General features: G+C 39.1%; 1 protein-coding gene and 1 long non-coding RNA gene across 4 annotated transcripts in view; both read right to left on the reverse strand.

Moving 5' to 3' along the window:
- Positions 1-2,764, reverse strand: part of LOC144443803 (uncharacterized) — a 37,380-nt gene extending 34,616 nt beyond the window's left edge. Inside the window, exon 1 of the long non-coding RNA XR_013481705.1 lies at positions 2,655-2,764. This is a non-coding gene — a long non-coding RNA (uncharacterized LOC144443803). The remainder of the gene's footprint in view (positions 1-2,654) is intronic.
- A 1,054-nt stretch (positions 2,765-3,818) lies between these two features.
- The window catches only part of LOC144443164 (nuclear receptor subfamily 2 group F member 1-B-like), a 35,642-nt gene continuing 19,152 nt past the window's right edge, over positions 3,819-20,308 (reverse strand). The window contains exons 1-4 of one of the 3 annotated variants that reach the window (XM_078132536.1): positions 11,371-11,516; positions 10,677-11,193; positions 9,914-10,435; positions 3,819-6,246 (exon numbers count right to left, since the gene is read on the reverse strand). In XM_078132536.1, the coding sequence (XP_077988662.1) occupies positions 5,972-6,246; positions 9,914-10,435; positions 10,677-11,163 (1,284 nt within the window). In that variant the 5' untranslated portion in view covers positions 11,164-11,193; positions 11,371-11,516 and the 3' untranslated portion in view covers positions 3,819-5,971. Of the gene's footprint in view, positions 6,247-9,913; positions 10,436-10,667; positions 11,194-11,370; positions 11,517-20,308 lie in introns of those variants that run through there. The other 2 variants (XM_078132534.1, XM_078132535.1) reach the window with 2 other exon arrangements.

Consider the following 20,308-nt stretch of genomic DNA (forward strand, 5'->3'; position numbering starts at 1 on the left):
AAAGCAAAGCAATGGGTGTGATTGTTCTATAGAAGTTTCAACTTTTCGCTTCAGCGGTGTTAAAGAAAACCCGTACCAAATCTGACGTCAGACAAGCTCAAATATTCTGGATTCTTATTCAGAATAATTATCCATAATGATAATCATCGATGTCAGATGACTCGCCAGTGAAAGCAAACTGTTTTTTGAAGTGCTTGGCAAATTATTTCCATCCGTTGAACACCAACACTAACCGAGTCAAAATATGTGTTTGATGCACAATACGAACAACTAAAGCTAATGAATCTGGCGTCCAAATCGCTCAGTTGCAGCAAACATGGGTTCGATATAATATGGGGTACAATTTGTAACTTCCGGTCTGTCAGAAATGATAAACTCATACAGTATTATCAGGAGTCATTTTTCTGGTTGTTGCGTTCACGGTAAGCATTGTCGCGCTGTACTTCGCTCCCTACGATTCCAATCGCAGCAATCATCGCTTAACGGTAGATGGATACGGCGATGTAATGCTTTGCGGTTACCGATCCTGTTAAGCCCTGCATTTTTTGTTTGTGGAAACATATTTGAGCCTAATTAGCGAAGCCACAAATTGATTAATAGGAAAAAATGGGAATTATGGTTATAGTTTACTAAAAGGAGCTATAGAGAAGCTTGTACGTACGTGCCGTGTGAACGCTTTTTTTTTAGCTCAAGACCGGATAAGATCCAGCGAGAGCGACAAATACTGAAAACAAAGAACTCAAACTGCTGTCAACGTCGCTATAAAAGCTTGACAATTATGACTAAAATGGTATATTTGACTATTATCGGGACAGTTTTGTGCCCGTGTTTGATATGCACCAAAATCGGAGTCGTCATGAAAGAAAGCATGGCTGCTTTTAAAGATTTTCGAAACGCTCACAAGCCATTGTTATTGTTCCACGGAGGGCCAGTTGATGAAATGCCGTGAACTTATGAATGTTTTCAGACACGAGGCCAGTCGCTACTTTTGTTCTTTTGCTTTAAGGGGTCTACATAATATAGGCTGAGACCATAGCCCATGCTTTCAAAGTCTTTCCGTGAAAGAGACAAAAACCGCGTCTGCCAACAACAGTCTTAATGGACTAATTTTAGTGCCGGCGTCTGCTGGGCTTACAACGTAAAAAATAAAATACGGTACAATCGTATCAGAAATGTAATGTCTTTTAAAGTAAATCTCACAGCCAAGGTCTAATCGGGCTCATTTATCGGTTCCTTCTAAAAACGAACTTGACAATTTGAAACCTTTGACACGAGACAATGATATTTTCTTCTCCAGTACGTATCAGTGTCACCAAACAGGGAGCTGATCTATCAACCGTTCACCGTCTCTAAAGGTATAATACTGAGCTGGGCAGCCCTCTTACAGAAGACATATGTCTCTTTCTTTGCACATTACAGCTGAGCATGTTGTTGTTGTTTACACAAATCAAAATTGCCCTTATTTTGGCCTGCCATTGCGGTGACATGACACACAAACAGTATATATTGCCAATCTTGTCATTTGCATCTGAGACCAGTTAGCATACATTTTTGTACCCATGCCATGACCCTTTAGCATAGTGATCGGGGTTTTTTTTAGACATAGAATATATTTCTTTGCAGCTGTTTTAGCGCAAACCAGCACTTTTCACTCGCTCGCTGAAAAAGACGACCATATGGTCCGTTTAAGTATTGAAACACAGTACTGTTTTTAGTACTGGGTTATACAATACAAAAGTAATGTCGATAGTGCTATGAACACATGTCATATATTCCATTGAGTTGCCTGTACAACTATTTTGCAAACGGCCGCTCTGAAGGTGGTGTAACTTAAAACGTAGCGGAAAGAACAGGTCCCTTCTCTTACCACTGTTAACTGTCGAAAAGGAAATTATACTTAGTAAAATAATACCTTGTATTGATTATTTTCAGATTCATCGGAAAATGTGGAAACTAGATGGTTCTAAACTAGAGCTTTTTGTCGTCTGCATACGTGCATACACTTCCTTGGTTCATATATATAGAAAGATATAAGAAATCCCAGCGTCAGTAAAATCGCAACGAAACAGAATGTTAAATGCGCTGCAATTTTACTGAATTGGGTAAATAAGGGTGTAAAATTTAATAAACTTTAGCGGCTAAGTATTAAAGTATCATTCCTCTGGGCCGTTTTAGTCCTGCGGTCGACGTCCTTGATTGGGTAACACTCGCACCCCGAGTCCGCCATCTTGCTTTAGAAATCTTGATTTAATTTACACGGTAGCGGACTGGAGTACGCATTTCACTTTCAGACTGATCTAGCGAAAGAGTAGCAACACATTGTGGCCTAGAGAAGCCAACAACGTATAAATTGAATTAAGGCAGCCACAAAAGAGCAAGAGCATTGACTGTTCTATTTACTACAAGCGCTGAGTGTTCGCAGAAGCCGACCGCACCAATGAATCCAACCAAGTCAGTTTTATCCATGCATGCAGTGATTAAATCAACGTGAGAAAGAAAGGGGTGGAATCGTGATAAGTAAGCTAGTTGACGGACCAAGAACATCAAACAAATATCGCAAAAATCATAGCCCAGAAACCTTTTATTTTGAATACTAAAACCCCGTCTCGTTTGGCTGTTTGCTGAAAAGAAAGATAATTTAATGCAGTACGTACGAATTCTGGCTGTCCACCATGATCCACAACATCGGTAAGGTGAATTCCCACGAGTAGTGGTTTAGAGAGACAGCCGCCATATTTCCATTGCAAACGTATTACTATGTCCATAATGGAGTAACTATCCGTTCGTTGCTGCAGTGATTTTAGTGGCATTTTAAGTAGACATGGACAGAGAATAGTGCGACTTCACTGAGAGATGTCTATGATGAATAGACAGGTCGGGTATGAGTTCAAAATCGCGATAAATCAAATTGTTTATCAGAAAAAGTATCCCAATATTAGCGATACGAGGAAGCCAGATGGTGACTCGGTCTAACCAATCGCTCGGTTTCTGAATAGACCCCCAAACTCTATATAAAATAACATATAATACGCTTTTATAAATTTTGTTTCTTTTTAAATGTAGGTCTAACCACATTAGGAAGTTGTTGATGAGTTTATACTCCAGTGCCTTTTGACACTTTCCTTTCACACCAAACAAGATTACGAAAAGAATTCCTGTGAAAAATGAACTTGTTAAAAAAATCAAAGGTCTCCTTCCCCCCACTTAAACGTTCTTACTGATGTTGTTTTTTAAAAGCGTTTTGATGTTCCCGACTCCACTTTTACTCCGTTGGTGTAAGACTAATTCAAATGAAACCAATTTCAGCAGCTTGGCTGAGTCATTAATGCTATGAAGAATAGTAGCATCCAAACAAACAGCTTGTCCTGTATCGCATAGGTGTAGACCCGAGGTCACAGGTCAGAGGTCCTCCTATGTAATTTACAAAGAACTTTGTTGTAGAGGACAACTTAACAGCATTTTTTGACAAGGCAACACGTTCAATGTAGTCTGAACATAAAGTAAAAGGTAGTGAATCATTGAGTGAACATTCACATAAAGGTCGAGGCTTTTTTTTTAAGGTTGGGAGTAATGACCCAGACCGGGTCAACCCCTGTCAAGCATTCATTGTCAGATGACACAACATTCAAATAGAGATTGTGGTTTTCGTTACAGAAAACACAGATAGAAAGTTTGGCAAACGTTTGAAATCCCCCCCCCCCAAAAAAAAAAAAATCATTCTTAAAATCCGATAAAATCAGTGATGTTGCCTCATCTTGTCAGGTCTAAGTGTCTAAATTACACAAAAATAGAAAGAAATACACGAGAGAACGAGATGGTTTTCTGGTCGGTTTTGTCACGTGACTGTTTAATTTGTGTTGATGCATTACAATTATTAAGTCTCAGCTTTTTAATAATCAAACACAATAGACAAATCGATTGGGAAGGTTTGCTTTGAGGGGGAAATTACATATAGCAACGATGATAATAACGATAACTTTCATTTAAAACGAGTGTGTCAACAAACTTAGCCACAATCCTTGAAATAGCTAGGCTGTAACATAAAGTTTGCATTCACACTGAACCAAGCATTTGTCATTTTGGCAAAAAACTGCAAAATTCGGTACAAGTACTTAAATCTAATATTATCAATCATAAAAAAGGGGACTTCAAATTGTTTGTTCCACACATCATTCCTAAATATATATCAATAGCTTTGAACGTGACCGTAATACAAGGAATGTCACAAAAGGTATGAACTTTACCCTCACTTAGAAATTCTGTTTGGAAAAAAATTCCTTTAAGAAAATCACAACTAGTCGCCAAGAACTCTAAAAGACAAAAAAGGTGCAAATAAAATATCCTCCTTAAAGAGACTGAGATAATTTGGAAGTGGTTTTAACCGTATTACGGACTTTAATGTTTTTATTGGGGATCATTGCTGGCATAGCGGCTACTTTACTTACGCGACTCAACACATACGGCCTTGGAGGAAAGAAAAGAAAAACACTCCAGAAGAATGCCTTGAAAAGGTTGGAGAACAACAGATCTTGAGTTTGTGTAGTGAATAGGTTCATATTAGCAGTCTAGATAAGGCTCTTAGCTCTGACCCGGGCCAACCTGCGTGACGTTCCTACGGTATCCCAGTTAAGAGTGCATTTCAGCCATAGTTTGAGCGTACAAGAAGTGTTTCTTTACATAACGCAGGAGAGGATTAGCAGGGTGAACGAATGCAAGGGGAGAAAGACAGAAGGACCAGACCAGATCAAAGAGCAGCTAAAAGTTTGAACTATTAGTACTCTGAACCAGGCTGCCTGAGTTGGGAAAAAGAAGGGAGGGAGGGGGGGGGAGATGTGCCGTCCCCAACCGCAATCTTAATAAAAAAAAGCACATATATATGAAATTAACCACAGCGACCACATTTTGTAATAAATTTTTCAACTGATCTGTTTAATTCAAGTACGCCAAAAAAGTGTCTTGGACACAGTTGCTAGGCAAGCCAGTATGCATTTTATATAATTGATCACTGAAGGTTTGTGGCAAACACAATGAGAATGAGTACACGGAGTTAAAACGCCGCCCTATTTGGACAGAGAAACCAACAATCACTTGTACTATTGTACCCATGAAATATATCAATAGATTAGATTAGATTAATAATAATATTATTATCACCATTATTTATTATTTTAATTTCTCTAAATCACACATTGGCTTTCAGCCACCAACGAGTCAGTTATTTGTTTGTTTGTTGTTTGTTTCTTTTGTTTGTTTATTTGTTTACAGTCTTGTGTTGTATATGTTTTTTTTCTGTGATATTAAGTTTTATTTTTGTACACCTATGGAAAATAATATCAAAATTATTAGAAACAAAAATGTAGTATTTGTTTGTCATGAGAGAGAGAGACAGGCTGGTTTTGAACCAGATAAAAACAGCAAAATTACGGAAGTTACACAATTCTGAAACCTATACTTGACTTCATAGACTAATTCTAACATTTACTATATAAGGTTTTTCTCATATATATTTTGACCTTTTGTTTAAAACAAACGCAGTTAAAATCTTCATGTTTCATTTTCGATGAAATTAACAATACGTAACATAAAACGTAAAAGTACAACTTGTATGTACTTACAGTTTTCTTTTTTTTATGATTTCTTCTTAGAAAAAATATGACACCTTATGGTATTTTTTTATACTTAAAACACTGCTCAAAGCGTGCAACACATAAAACAGTCTAGAATATAACAGTAATAACACTAACAAAGTTGTCGTTTCAGATTTTCTTCCGAGTCCAAAATATAATAATGTCTCTATCTGTTTTAAAAAAAGACATCCATTAACAACTTGCTTCGTTTCATACCAAACACAACAATGTAGATTTCTTGTGGCTGTGCAGCCTATATATATTTTTGTTGTTGTTGTTATTGTTGTTGTGGTGGTGGTGGTGTTGTTGTTGTTGGTGCTGGTATCAGTTCGGTCATCTGCTTTCTACTGGATTGCCATGTACGGCCAGTTAAACGAACTACCGGAGAGTAGCATGTCTCGAATCAGAGTTTCTATCGGTGTTTTACCTACCAAGCGTACGAAGAATAGCTGTTCGATAACTTGAGAGCTGACGGTACGTAGCGACGGCAGACGAAGTAACAATTTGCCGAAGCGGTTGGGTTGATTCGGGTACTGGCTCCGTACATATTCTTCTAAAGCGCACTGAGACTTCTCCTGTAGGCTCTCGATATGAGCTGCGTCTGATAACCCACAAGCATCTGTCAAAGAGAGTGAAAAGAAAAGACACAAAAAGAGACAGAAGTGTCAATACAAAAGCTGCAAAATCGCCCTCACTAAAAGTGGAGTATGGCTGCTATTACACGAATTTAAAATATATGATGTATATATTTCAAGCCTTCGGGAAGATAAGGACAGTGAAATGAGCATTTTTTTTATATAAAAGCCCATAACACTTAATATAGTATACATGCGAACATAATATAAGTAGAACTGTGACCACATCGACACCATTCTATGTCCCTATTTCAATATTACTCCTTCCATTTATGAAGAAGACGCATGGTTGCGGTTTTCTTTATGGAATTTGATTAACGATGCTTTGGTTTGTGTGCGCCCTAGAGGACATTTAGAGGAGCGTAAATTGAACACAGAACAGAGAAAATCGCCAAATATAAGCGGGTTGGGGAGGCTGTCATATGCGCGTTGCTAATCTGGGGACAAAATAACCAACAGATGGCCCTAACGATAGCCTCACAAATTTTCACAAAATACGACTCGTATTTGAGTGATGGGTTCCTTGTTCTCAATGAAAACACGACTATTTCATTTCTTCGAGGTGCAAAGGGATTCAGATCCATGGAATATAAAAAGGAGGGGATAAGAGCTAGAAACAGATGTGGCTGGCGTAATACATAGGACTTAAATCTCGAGCACGGATTCACCATCACTTTCGAACGTGACAAGATCAGGCCGATTTTGAGCATACAATATTGTAACTCAGTGCTTCTGAAGAAAACACGCCTATCTAGCAACAACGAAATTGACGATCTGGATACTAGCTACCGTAGCATTTTCTCAAGAACAGGCATTTTTGAAATTCTGTTTGCGAACTGACCAGCGTCGTTTTCTAGTCATATGAAAGAAACGTAGAACGTGAGGGAATTTAAGTGCGTGGTATGGATGACGGACATTGTAAACAAGTCAAGCAGTCAACGCGCTTTACCCAGCATACACTGAATACTATTTGATACGTTTCACTTTACGCTTAGATTCAGTGTTCGTTTCCTGATTAAAATCCTAAATATTTCCTCCAGTCTAACCGATTGCAATAATGATACCATATGCGATAACGCCGTGACTTCCAGAAAGTGGTCTCTAATTAGATAAAAATCACCGAGTTCGTCTGATCTGTTTGATTTTGAAATTACACTAAGATAGGAGATACAAACAGGTAGAAATACTTAAACAATGAAATTCTGCTAAGATTTGACAATTAATCCGGCCTTCTATCTCACACAGAGACAAATTAGCAAACAAAGGAATACAAATTATAGTCCTGTGAGGATCTTTTGATGATTTTTTTTCTCCAAAGGAATGAATTTACTCAATTGATCAACTACATTTTCTAAAAATAGCGGCAAAGTTTTCGGCTGTCGTGTCAGTGAAAAATGATAACGATGAGGTACTACCAGTATGTGTAACAGATTTATATATAACTGTTTCATACGTTCTCATCGACAATATGGTCACTAATAGAGTACATCATCAAAAACGTATTTCATTCAAATTTTGAATGAGAACATAAGTAAAAGTTACATTGCGGCTAAATATACATGCCATATACAGTGAAGATATGTACCTCTGGAATTTAGATTTTCCAATTTTTAAAAAAAAAATAGCTACTGTTCAAAGGGATCACATTGGATACTGTGGCGCTACGCAAAATATATGCATTCAAGTTCAAGTTGTCAGCAAATAGCTCATGAAACACGCGAAACTGTCATAAGTTTTGGTCTATTGAACGCCCACCAGTCCACCCGATGATGTCTAAATCGGTCGATTATACTAAAACTGTCATTTTCCGTCCATCGAAAATGGCGCCAAAATCAGCTCAACCGTTTGGTTGTATATCCTAGAGGAAAAAAAAAGCTATGCCGTTCACTACTTTACGACAAAATGGCGTTGTTAATATTATACTCTCAACTTTAGCGAAAAATAGTCAATTTTATTCCTTTCAGACTTGTTTTATGGTTACTTTGTATGCGAGTTTTTATTTCTTAATGTGTGTTGCATTTAAGGCTTCCCGCCTATTGTGTAACACATAGTAATTCAAAATCTGTTGGTTTCAAAGGAGACGGACCAAATCACAACCCAGTCCAGTAATCAACGAAATACTGAGAATAATACACAGCAGAAAAACATCATAACGAAAAGCTACGCATGGCTGCTCGGAGGAATAGAAATTGATGTAAGGACACTATAAAAGCGGGAAAAATTAACGAAGTGCGTGAATTAAAAAATTACGCACATGTGTAAGGTTTCAGCGACATTGCGCATCTGAAAAAAGTCATAAACCCGTCAACCTGTTCTTTTGACGCGACTGGATTTCCCTCGATTCCTCAAATCTGTTATTTTAATGTTTACAAAATCAATAAAGATATATCAGACCGCGTGTTAACACAGGAAATCTCTGTAAATTGAACGAGTTCTGTGCTGGGAGTGCTAAATACGTACACTGAGGTTGACGGAGATGCGTTGCACCCGGTGTAGTTTAATTCGTATACACGATACCAGAAACAAAAATCACTGCCGATGAATGTAGCACTGACTTAACCCATTAAAATGCACCGCTTTATAAAGCGCGGTCAAAGGATTTTGGCATTGGGGGCACGCGATGACATCCATCGCCCCCAACCGAACAACACAATGACCTTACCGGTCACTGTTCTGACATTTTGGCACGAGGAACAAAACAACATGTAAAAAGACCACCGATTGTTGATTTGCAAACAAACAACAGCGTGCTACCAACCAACATAGTGTCACACATTGCAAATCGAATTGGAAGTAAATTCATGTCTGAGTAAACAGTCGATATTTAATAGACATGAATGAAGTCCAAACAAAATTATTTAATCCTATATATTATTGTACGTTAACACAAAAAACAAACGACGCGATTTGGCGGTTTTTTTCTTTATCTCACATAGTATTACTACTACATTCTTTCCTGCAACCGGACAATTCACATTTTGAAATTATCATATATAGCCCTTATTAAGTTTCTAGTTACAGAGTTGTAAACTGTCATCGGAGGAAGTCCTCACTACCGAACTGGTCAAGATCTAAATGTTTAATCTTCAACGCTGTCAGGTTTTAACGTACTGCAGGGTCAGACATTTGACCCTTCTTTCAAGTAAAGAGAGGTCCTAAAGCCATTACAAGAGACCCCGGGTTAGATGTTTGGCGACCATGTTTTCCTCTACCAGCATTAAACATCTTCTGCATTCTATTATAATCTTTGCTCCAAGCCCGAACTTGTATTGTTCACTGTGTTCGCCTTTCATTTGTTAACATTAAGTTTTTGGAATAAAAAGTATATGTATAAAAATAGTCATATTTTTGTAACACATCAATAAAACCGGTAGATAAACTACAATAGGCTATTAAACGTGCCGATAAATATAAAACTATGTAATTTATAAAGTGGTACTAAATTTGGTAGCGGTACATGTTTCTACAATGTTGTGTGTGCCAACATTTCTGTCAGTGCTAGGCCCACATAATGTTTGTGTACAATACACTCACGAAGTACAATGTATTACTCAATGGCGGTCCAACTACACACATACATGCACTCACAACACTCCAACTGTCACCATGACTGTCCAAAGTTACATGAATGAAAGATTGAAAGTAACTCACCAGACGTGAAAAGTACTATTGCCTTGAGACAACTGTACTCTGCCGAGTCCACATGAAGAGCCTTCAGTTTCTCCACTTGTTCCTGGAATATACGAATATGATCCATAAATGCTACTACACGGTCGGCGGACATAGGACTTGTATGAAGGCCAGAGGCAGCTAATAGTGGAGCTACGTGTAACGGCATGGAACATTGCGATGCGTTTAGCACAAACAACTCGCTCCATACCATACGAAGGAGGGCTACTTGGTCGGTGACTTGAAGATCGGGAAAGAACGGAATGTTGCGAGCCCATTCGACGGCGCTGAATAACAATCGGGCTGCCAGCTCGCATATGCCGTCGATTCCCATCATATTTGACTGCATACATTGAGCTCCATATCGGGAAGTTGGATATGGTTCAGCACGGAGCAGAAGGGAGATAAATCCAGAGAGGTACGAATGCCCGTCAAATCGACCGTCAGTTAGGGCATATTGGCCAGGTACTGGTTGAGTCGGCGGAATCCTACCTCGCTGGACCGCTGCGAGAAATGACAATAATAAAGAATTAGAGTTTTGGTCAGTTGTAATTTGAAATGCACGTGCTTTTGACATACTGTGCGTCCCCATCAAGTCCAAATGTAAGTGTGCCGCGGACCAATCATACTATCGATATGAGCAATTTATCAATGAATTGGAAAACGTTTCATGAGCTTTTCAGAGCTAAATGACTTACTTTACTACCACACAATATAAGAACAAAGTAAAACTCACTTTGCTTACCTTCCCGTCGCATTCCACTTTTCAAGCACTTTTTCAGGCGGCAGTATTGGCACTGGTTGCGATGATGTTGATCTATGGGGCAGTTACGATTTGCACGGCATGTGTAGGTCAGGTTGCGCCGTACACTTCGTTTGAAGAAACTTTTGCAGCCCTCGCATGTAAACTGACCATAATGCTTGCCACTGCTTTTGTCCCCACAAACCACACATTCAATGTGCTGCTGCTGAGGCGTCTGCTGTTGTTGCGACTGCGGGGTGGCTGTCTGCTGTTGCGGAGTTGAAGTTTGCTGCGGCGTTGTTGTCTGATGCGGTGGTGTCTGCTGCGGCGGAGTTGTCGTAGTCTGCTGTGGAGTCGTCGGCTGGGGTAGTGGGGGTTGTGGCGGTGGAGGCGGCGGCGGCTGCTGCTGTTGTTGCTGCTGCTGCTGCTGCTGCTTGTCGGCTGACAGGTCTTCATTAGGGTCTCTCCATGTACTAACTGCCATCGCCATATTTCGGCGGAGTACAATGTATGCGACCGACTGTACAGGCATAGAGCAGAGGTGGAGACAAATAAAGAAAAGTTCAGGTTAAGGTTGGGATCTTTACACATGAGATGAAAACTTCAAAAGACACATAATACAACTAATGGCCTTGGTGGCCAAAAGTAACAGAAAAAAATCTATCTCAGGCCATAACTTGTATTTGAGGTATCTCACCTTCTGAAGACTTGAATCAGCGACCTAGATCGGCTGTCATGTAACTCTAGTACTGTGACAAAAAGGCTGAAAAACCGAAGGCGGCTTCAGCCCTAGTGCGGAGTAATTTTTTGAAGTGGGATGTGCGTGAATGTCTGTATATACTGAACTTTGACTCTTTTGTTGAAACTGTCGGGTTTCTATGACAATTATTGCCTTATATGGAAAGAAATGTCAGCTAGGTTCAAGGGGGTGATTGGAAGCTGATAATTAAAGGCGACTGCGCCTATCCTTGAGGGTTGTCAGGGCCTGTCATTCGGTGCAGAGAGCTGGTCGCTGATTGGTTGCTGCTGCCTCTACTTATCGGTGCCATATTGTCAATATATCCTTACGCTCCTTGTTTATTTAGGAAATCCACTTTATGTGGGTCATGTGGCTGGGACACCAATCAAAGAACCAAACGGTGTTTATTGGTCGGGAATTACCGCATTGTCGAGGTGTGAGAAATGGGTGGATAGTGACAATAAGTTATACATATGATAAATCATAGCTGCCGAGACTCCGCGAATCCGAGCTTTTATAAACATTACAGCATCTATTCCAATGGCAAATTTTAGCTTCTTGTGATCTCGCGTGCGTGTCATCCCTGCTACAGTCACCCTTTATCGTGGTTTGCTTGTATACATACATACATACAATCAATACACACTTTTTTCAACTATCGATATTTCGGTTCGATGTTACTCAGTACTTGCAATTATTTTATTTTTATAACAGTTATATATTCTATATTTTAAATTTCATATGTAACTTAGATTCGGTTACAGCTCGTTTTTCGGACGCGCCGTTTTAGAACCGGTGTCTAACGAGTATAGTCACAGTTGGAGGGAAATATTTTTACACAAGCCGCGTACGCACAGTTATGTACACAATTAAAGTTCAAATACAATACCACTGGCTCGTTAACGTACTGAGAGTATTGGTAGTTATGTAAGACTGTGGTTTCAACTTCACCTTACGTGACCCTGTGGACTTATTTACTTTGAAAATCGCAAGAAGTTAGTAGATAGTATGGGTTGTTTATGTTTACTACGTGTACTGTGGTAACGATTTGTAAGTCGCCTTGCCCTCTGCCACGAGGGGATCTCTCTCACTCATTAAAGTGACTGTTCTGGGTCTTAATGTCACACTCACTACACAAATCAAAAATACGGTCGTTAAATTGTGGGTTCCGCTCATTTAGAAATTAACAGTAACACGCATTGACTTTCCTGCTTCGCTGTTAAGACACAAATCTTACGGAAAAGCTACGCCTGGTCATGCATGTGTTTTCTTAACCGTATTTCAATATTGTCATAAACGTTTCTCGCTGAAAAAAATGAACCGCGAACGGCGAGCTTTACGAGGGCAGTTAAGTCAGTGGCAGTGTAAAGATAGAAAGGGTCGGGGCAGTATGGGCCAAGTGGTAGACCCAAACAAGATGGATGAAGCAAGACACTCACAAACAAAGCCATTTGAGCAATCATTGTGTAGGGGGCGGGGACTGGCGACCCAAAGGTTTCGAACTACTTTACTCATTCGCCCCATGTGCACCGATAAGGGCACTACAACAAACAACGGCACTCCCTCTGGAAAATATACATTTACATGCTGACGAAGAAATCGGTGTCTGATTTCTTCAAGTGAGATAGAAAGTAATGCGCGGTTGATCTAAACTCTGAACACGATCGTAAACACTGTAAAATGTCTTGACACACGGCTGTACAGCGATCCACGTTTCATAAGTGACTATTCTTAGCGTAATTTTAAAACACAATATACTGTCGAAGTGGTTCAGCATGAAGGAAAAAGTTTTTAACTGGATAGAATACAATGACGTAGCTAAGCTAATACCACACTTAAAGGAGTGGAAGAAATACGACTGTAAAATCACCCCCACTATTGTATTAATTCAAAAGTTCTGCATAACCGCGCCAAGTCAAAACAAATGCTTCCCTTTGAGAGTCTTTGCGTATCTTTAGAACCCTGTACAAAAGGGCGCATTTTGAAAAGGCCAGACAGTATTGTCCGAGCATAATGTAAACACCGTTCACAATCAATAGAGCTCGGCCCTATAGGTACAAGTTATGCATACAGATAGTCCGGCCCTATACAATGTTCGTGCCTTGACCCAATACACAAATCCTCACCCTAAATGTCTGTTAGATCCCTCTCTTTTATTTGAATAGTAATTTTCAAGGTCCTGGTATCAATGCTAGACAAGCCCGCATTAGGGGAACTGCTTGCTCACCACACAAATATACACGAACCTTTAACAAGACGGTTCAGAGGCGGTGTCATGTTGCCTGCTAGGTCTTGTCAACCTGGGTTCGGTTTCAAATGCACATGGCGTGTTCTGATGGCGTTTCCACGCGAGCTGCAGCGCTCGAAAGCCCGGAAAAGGCACTCTCGTGGCATGAAAGATCAAGGGCTCATCACAACTATTGACCTGCAGTTTGTAGTTATTACCCTGTTTGATTTCCTTTACGATAGCGGAGGTGGAACGCGGACGGATATTGGTTTGTGTTGGCGGAAATTTCTTCGAGTACTATCTAAAAGTCCTCGAGGCAATATAGGGGGTGAAATGGCTGTAGAAAATATCATTCTCGAAATAAAAACAAACCTAATATCTGCAAGTGTATGACTAAAGAACATTTGCTTCTGATACGTTCACCCTGGGCCATGTCGACTTGCATAGTAAATGTCACACGCATGTATACATGTGCTCGCACACGTTGCTTTCGTAGTCTGAAGTTTTTAACGAAACTGCAAAGTGCGCCCTCTCGAAAACATGTTTGGGGATTTGTGGACGAAATAAAAAAAAGTCAGGGTCAAAAAGACTGCCTGTATTACACATAAACATGATGGGGCAACACTACAAAGTGTAATACACACTTGACCCGACTGTGCCCTCCAGGTCACCTCAAAACCCACGCGATAAGCAATACGTTAACTTTACGGCCTTTGGTAAACGCATTATATGGTCTGGATAAACTTGTTACGCAATGATTACACTTATCTATAAAGAGAGTCCACAGGGGTGTTGACACGTATTTCGTAATTGATTTAACGGGCAAATTAACGGTAATGGCCTTAGAGGTGTTAATGCCCTGTTAGTATTTAGTCTCGCGATTAGATTAAATGGCTACTCAACAAATTGAATGTTTTCATAACGGTCAAAGAGACTTCCGAGGAGCTCTAAAGGTGAACTGGGGACACGCGTCACTGGCAAACCACGTCCCTTTTCTCAAGTCCTCCATTTCTACCCCTGAACGAGTTTGGACGCCCGTGACAGCTAGCTTTGTCTTCGCAAGGGTCCGATCGGTGTCCATTGATATAACTTTTATACTTTGTAATTCCCTTTTAACCTTTTAGAACGGTCTGGTCTCACTTCATAACTTTATGAAATAAATCTTCCGTATCTGAATTTAGTCGGGGGAGTGGAGGGGGGGGGGCAACACGGTTCAGGTTTGACATTTGTTGACTTTCAGTTACACTTATTCGCAAGCAAGGCAAAGACAACAGGTTACTTTTAATGACAAGTCGAACTAGCGTTGTATTTTTTTACCAGAACAATTTCCCACCCTTTCATAATATACGACCGACTGCATGGCAATTACACTTGTCAAGGAATGTCCCCCGCCCTTTCATCTCGAGTTCGCTAAATTGAATAAATCGTGTAAGAATTTAGAATCATTGTCCCCCATTGATTAGAAGGGGGAAAACTTAAACAAACACACGAAAGGTGGTGACTAGGTTTCTCTGGATTGGTCGATGAACCAATGTTTGTCAATGATTCAATTTCTTCTGGACAACCACGTCTTCATTTGCACAGCTGAGTCTAGACCAACTGCTATGATACTCTAAGTATAATTAACTATATACACTTTGTTGTCCCTTGAATTCGTCTATCTAGTGGTGGTGGTGGTGGTGGTGGTGGTGGTGGTGGTGGTGGTGGTGGTTGTTGTTGTTGTTGTTGTTGTTGTTGTTTAAAAGGTTGTATACTAAAATACAAAATATTTCAGTCACCCATCCCAAAGTAGATTGTAACTAGTCAGCGGTCATCCTCGCTCAACTAAAAACCAAAAGGAAGGACGATACATCTATACCTCCAGTTGTGCTAAACTTTGTTACAATCTGAATGCCACGGTCAATTGCAACGAACACACCGTAACATGCAGGACCCTACACGCTATATACCAATAGATCGACGACAGATTCAATGTTTACCTACAACACTACAAACACAGCCATCAAGTAGGGTACACCTCTGAAGTTTCAACTCTAAGAGATCAACAACTTTTCACTAAGCTTAACGAGAAAGGTAGAACATGTGTACCTCTTACAAACTAAAATTCAACTCCTAGATATAACTTAAGGATTATGAACATGACACAACGCAATGTGACAAACCGATTTGATTTCAGGAGACAACTTTAAATATTACCACAACGTTCTTTGTAACGTGTCATAAACCAAGTAGTTTAGCTACTACATCACGGTGGGCGTAGTAACTTACTGAACTACCGTGTCACGTATTTGTCAATACATCATACTGGCAGATGATCACTAACAAGTGGAAATGCTGACAACAATGTCGTTTGCGTGTTTGTTAAGTTGTTACATTTGTGCTGAGTATGAAATGTTGTTTGTACTTTAATTTTTTGCTAGAAAACTTTATAACTGTTAGCTCAAATCTGCGAAAGAATCTGACGTCACGCCATGCAATGTTTAAACAAGGAAGATATATCAATGTTAGTTTTTTGACTAATTATATTATATTTTTACTCAATATATATATATATACATACATACATACATACATACATACACACACACACACACACACACACACACACACATACATACATACATGCATGCATGCATGCATGCATGCATGCATGCATGCATGCATACATACATACATACATACATACATACATACATACATACATACATACATACATACATACATACATACATACATACATACATACAAACACACACACATACATACAAACACACACACACATTCATACATACATACATACATACATACATACATACATACATACATACATACATACATACATACATACATACATACATACATACATACATTCATACATACATACATACATACATACATACATACATACATACATACATACATACATACATACATACATACATACATACATACATACATACATACATACATACATACTTTAAGTTATTGGTCTTATATTCAATAATAGTGGAACGAGTGGCAAAGCATACTGATGTCTCGTTCATTTCAAGCATGGTGACCACATTTCGAATTCAGCACGTGTCTTTCCTGATAAGGTTGCAAATGAATTTGTCAATTCTAATGGTAATGAAATTATGGGATTCTAGCCTCAATTTCTGGATGCTCTTTTCTCGATACATGTTCCTACACCGACAAGCAGACAGGTGCGGCACGCCAACAAAGACACCCTGACCATCGTTGTGAGGAAATAGATGTCAACATATCCATGTATAACAGGAAGGCAATTTGAAGGCTTGAGAAACAAAAGAAGCATTGGTATATTTTCAGCATTGTGTCTTTAATTATTCTCGATAAGTTCCACAGAGTGACAACTAGTATTTATATGTATGTATGTATGTATGTATGTATGTATGTATGTATGTATGTATGTACCGTTTGAATTGACGTAAACATCAACTGAGTAACTTATCATGTGAACATCAACTAAGTAACTTATCATGTGAACGTCAACTGAGTAACTTATCATGTGAACATCAACTAATAAGTAACTTATCATGTGAACGTTAACCAAGTAACTTACCATGTGAACATCAACTGAGTTACTTTGTAACGTTCATATCAACTGAGTTACTTTGTAACGTTCATATCAACTGAGTTACTTTGTCACGTTCATATTAATAGTTAGTTTGTCACGTTCATATCAATTCAACCGCGTTACTTTGTGACGTTCATATCAACTGAGTTACGTTGTCACGTTGAGTTACTTTGTCACGGTCATATGAGTTACTTTGTAACGTTCGTATCAACCGAGTTACTTTGTCACGTTCACATCAACTGTTCATATCAACTGAGTTACTTTGTGACGTTCATATCAACTGAGTTACGTTGTAACATTCATAATAATAGTTAGTTTGTCACGTTCATATCAATTCAACTGAGTTACTTTGTAACGTTCATATCAACTGAGTTACTTTGTAACGTTCATATCAACTGAGTTACTTTGTAACGTTCGTATCAACTGAGTTACTTTGTCACGTTCGTATCAACTGAGTTACTTTGTAACGTTCGTATCAACTGAGTTACTTTGTCACGTTCATATCAACTGAGTTACTTTGTCACGTTCATATCAACTGAGTTACTTTGTAACGTTCGTATCAACTGAGTTACTTTGTAACGTTCATAAACATATCAAGTGTGCAACTATGTCACGTTCATATCAACTTTTACTTTGTAACGTTCATACCAACTTTTACTTTGTCACGTTTTTATCAGTCAAGTTGGTATCAAGTAAGTCACGTATATTCCAACTGGGTTATCTTGGCACGTTCGTACGAAACGAGTTACTTTGTCAGTTCAAATCCAATGGGTACCTAAATCTTAACTCCTTCTGCGTTACGAGTACCTTGTTATATATAACTGAAGGCTGTGAAAAGGCGCCACGAATCACGCTCTGAAATTTGTGATAACTGGCGAATGCACACAACACCATAATGGAAACGTGAATGAAAGGATAAACATTAATTATTAATGTATACGCTACATTTATGATGACGTCACAGAATTTTACTGTATTAGTTGGCAAAGCAGTATCATATATTATACACGATATAACGGGCATTACAAGTCTCTATATAATAACTGCTATAAGTTGTTCAAATCCTCAGATACTGAGTTTTTCATTCAAAGTTATTTCACAGAATCTACCGTACATGTAATCCCTACGTTTCGTCGATCAAACTATTAGAAAAAAACGAAAGCTACTTAACTCGGGTAGTACATGTTTGAATAGAAAACATCAAATCTCTGCTTAACCGCTAACGATTGCCCATGTTTTGATGTATCTACGTGTAATATTGAATAACTTTAAACACTCTCTCTTGACACCTAATTCAAGATGAAAACTGAAAACGCATAAGCGAATCGGAATCCAATTCTAAGAAAGGGACAGTGATTTGGCGAAGAAAGCGTAGCTTCGGGGCATTTTGTCAAATCAATCGAACAATCTTTTTTCAGAGAAGTGACAAGTCCGTTAAAAATGCATCGCAACAGCGCACTTGAGATCATAACAATAAAGAGCCTCCGTTGAAAGTGCATAAATTTCTGGCGGCAAAAACTTCATCGTGTTAAAAACCATGCATAAGATTAGAAATTTTGAATGATCGAAATGTCGTAGATAACACGACACTGGGCCAACATGGGACGGTCTGAATAGGGTTGTTTTCCCTCGTGCGTCACGGAGGAGTTGACAAAATAGAAAACGTTATTAAAACTGATGGTGATGTTAGGGAAGGATGTCACACAATTGTACGGTGTCCACATTATTGTTTGCTTGAGGCAAAATGCCTGGCTCATTACAATGACACCTTGAACAACCCTGGCTAACGTTGGTGCTCATCGAACAGCTCAAAGAGAATGCATGAAAATGATACGAGACTACATTAAGGTACGTGATGATTGACGACCATTCTAAAACTAATTAATATACCGTAGTTGTAATAAGTACAGTCTAAAATGTAACTGTTCTTTTTGCAAAACAAAATGTTTAGGTTCAACTAAAAGGATGAGAGCACTTACACATGTATAAAGAAAAGTTGATTACTGAGAGAGAATATTGAGCAGCTATTTTAAAGGAGATCGCAATTTATGTTTTAAAAAGTGACTAAGATTTTAAGATGTACAGAGGCGAAGATTACAGGGAAGACTGTTGAAGGATCAACACATGAAAATTACCTCAGAATGTAATAAACCTATGGAGTTCAGCCTGAGAAGCAGATAATCGAGAAGTGAAGATGTCTCGAGGGGGGGGGGGGTTACATCAAGATGCTCTTTCAAGTTTGACAGAAGTGTTGTGGTAACTGGTCATATGATTATGGTATACAAATCACAGCAGTTCGTTATGTCGAGTATCATGTCACTAAACGCGTTCATTTCTATCTTGTGATCTGGCTTGTGGTTATTGCATCGATTTGAAGACATGCTTTAGTAATTGTAAGATAAACTTTAACCTAGTGTCATTACTTGTTTTAAAGTTCCACCCAACCATTATACCTGAACCATACGGCTACCATACATGTACCTTCTGTATTGACAAATAATGTGATTTGCGTTTTTTTTCCTACATTTGCATATTATAGTTCGACTATGTTTACAATGTATGATCAAGCTGATTGCTGATAAATAACGAACATTTTGAACATCAAACTTTGGCGGGAAATAATCACATTGCAACATCGACATCAATTTTTTGGTACACTAGACCACTGTATCCGATTCAAACTCTTATAGTACATACATATGTCTATGTGTCATGATACACAAGTACGGCCCGTATCGTTCATCTGCAGGACAGACACTCATCGCTCATCCGCGAGTAGGTTTTGCATTTCCACCTTGGGATGGTGGGGGAGGGGATAATGAGTTAGGGAACCTCCTGCAGGTGTTTTCCAAAGTCAGGACGGTTTGGGCAGGAATTCATCATCACAAACAGCTCGCGTGCATAACAATGAGTACTCGGGTCCATATTATCGGTATCACAGACGGCACTGCAGGTGATGTTAGTTTCCGGAAGTGAAACTTTCACAAGAACAACAACTCGGGGACTTGGAGAGACGGTTTTGTGGTGATTTATGGGTTACCTTTTACCTGCAGCTCATAGTTCTTTGTTCATGA

The sequence above is a fragment of the Glandiceps talaboti genome, chromosome 12 (assembly GCF_964340395.1).
Source record: "Glandiceps talaboti chromosome 12, keGlaTala1.1, whole genome shotgun sequence".
Classification (NCBI taxonomy): domain Eukaryota; kingdom Metazoa; phylum Hemichordata; class Enteropneusta; family Spengelidae; genus Glandiceps; species Glandiceps talaboti.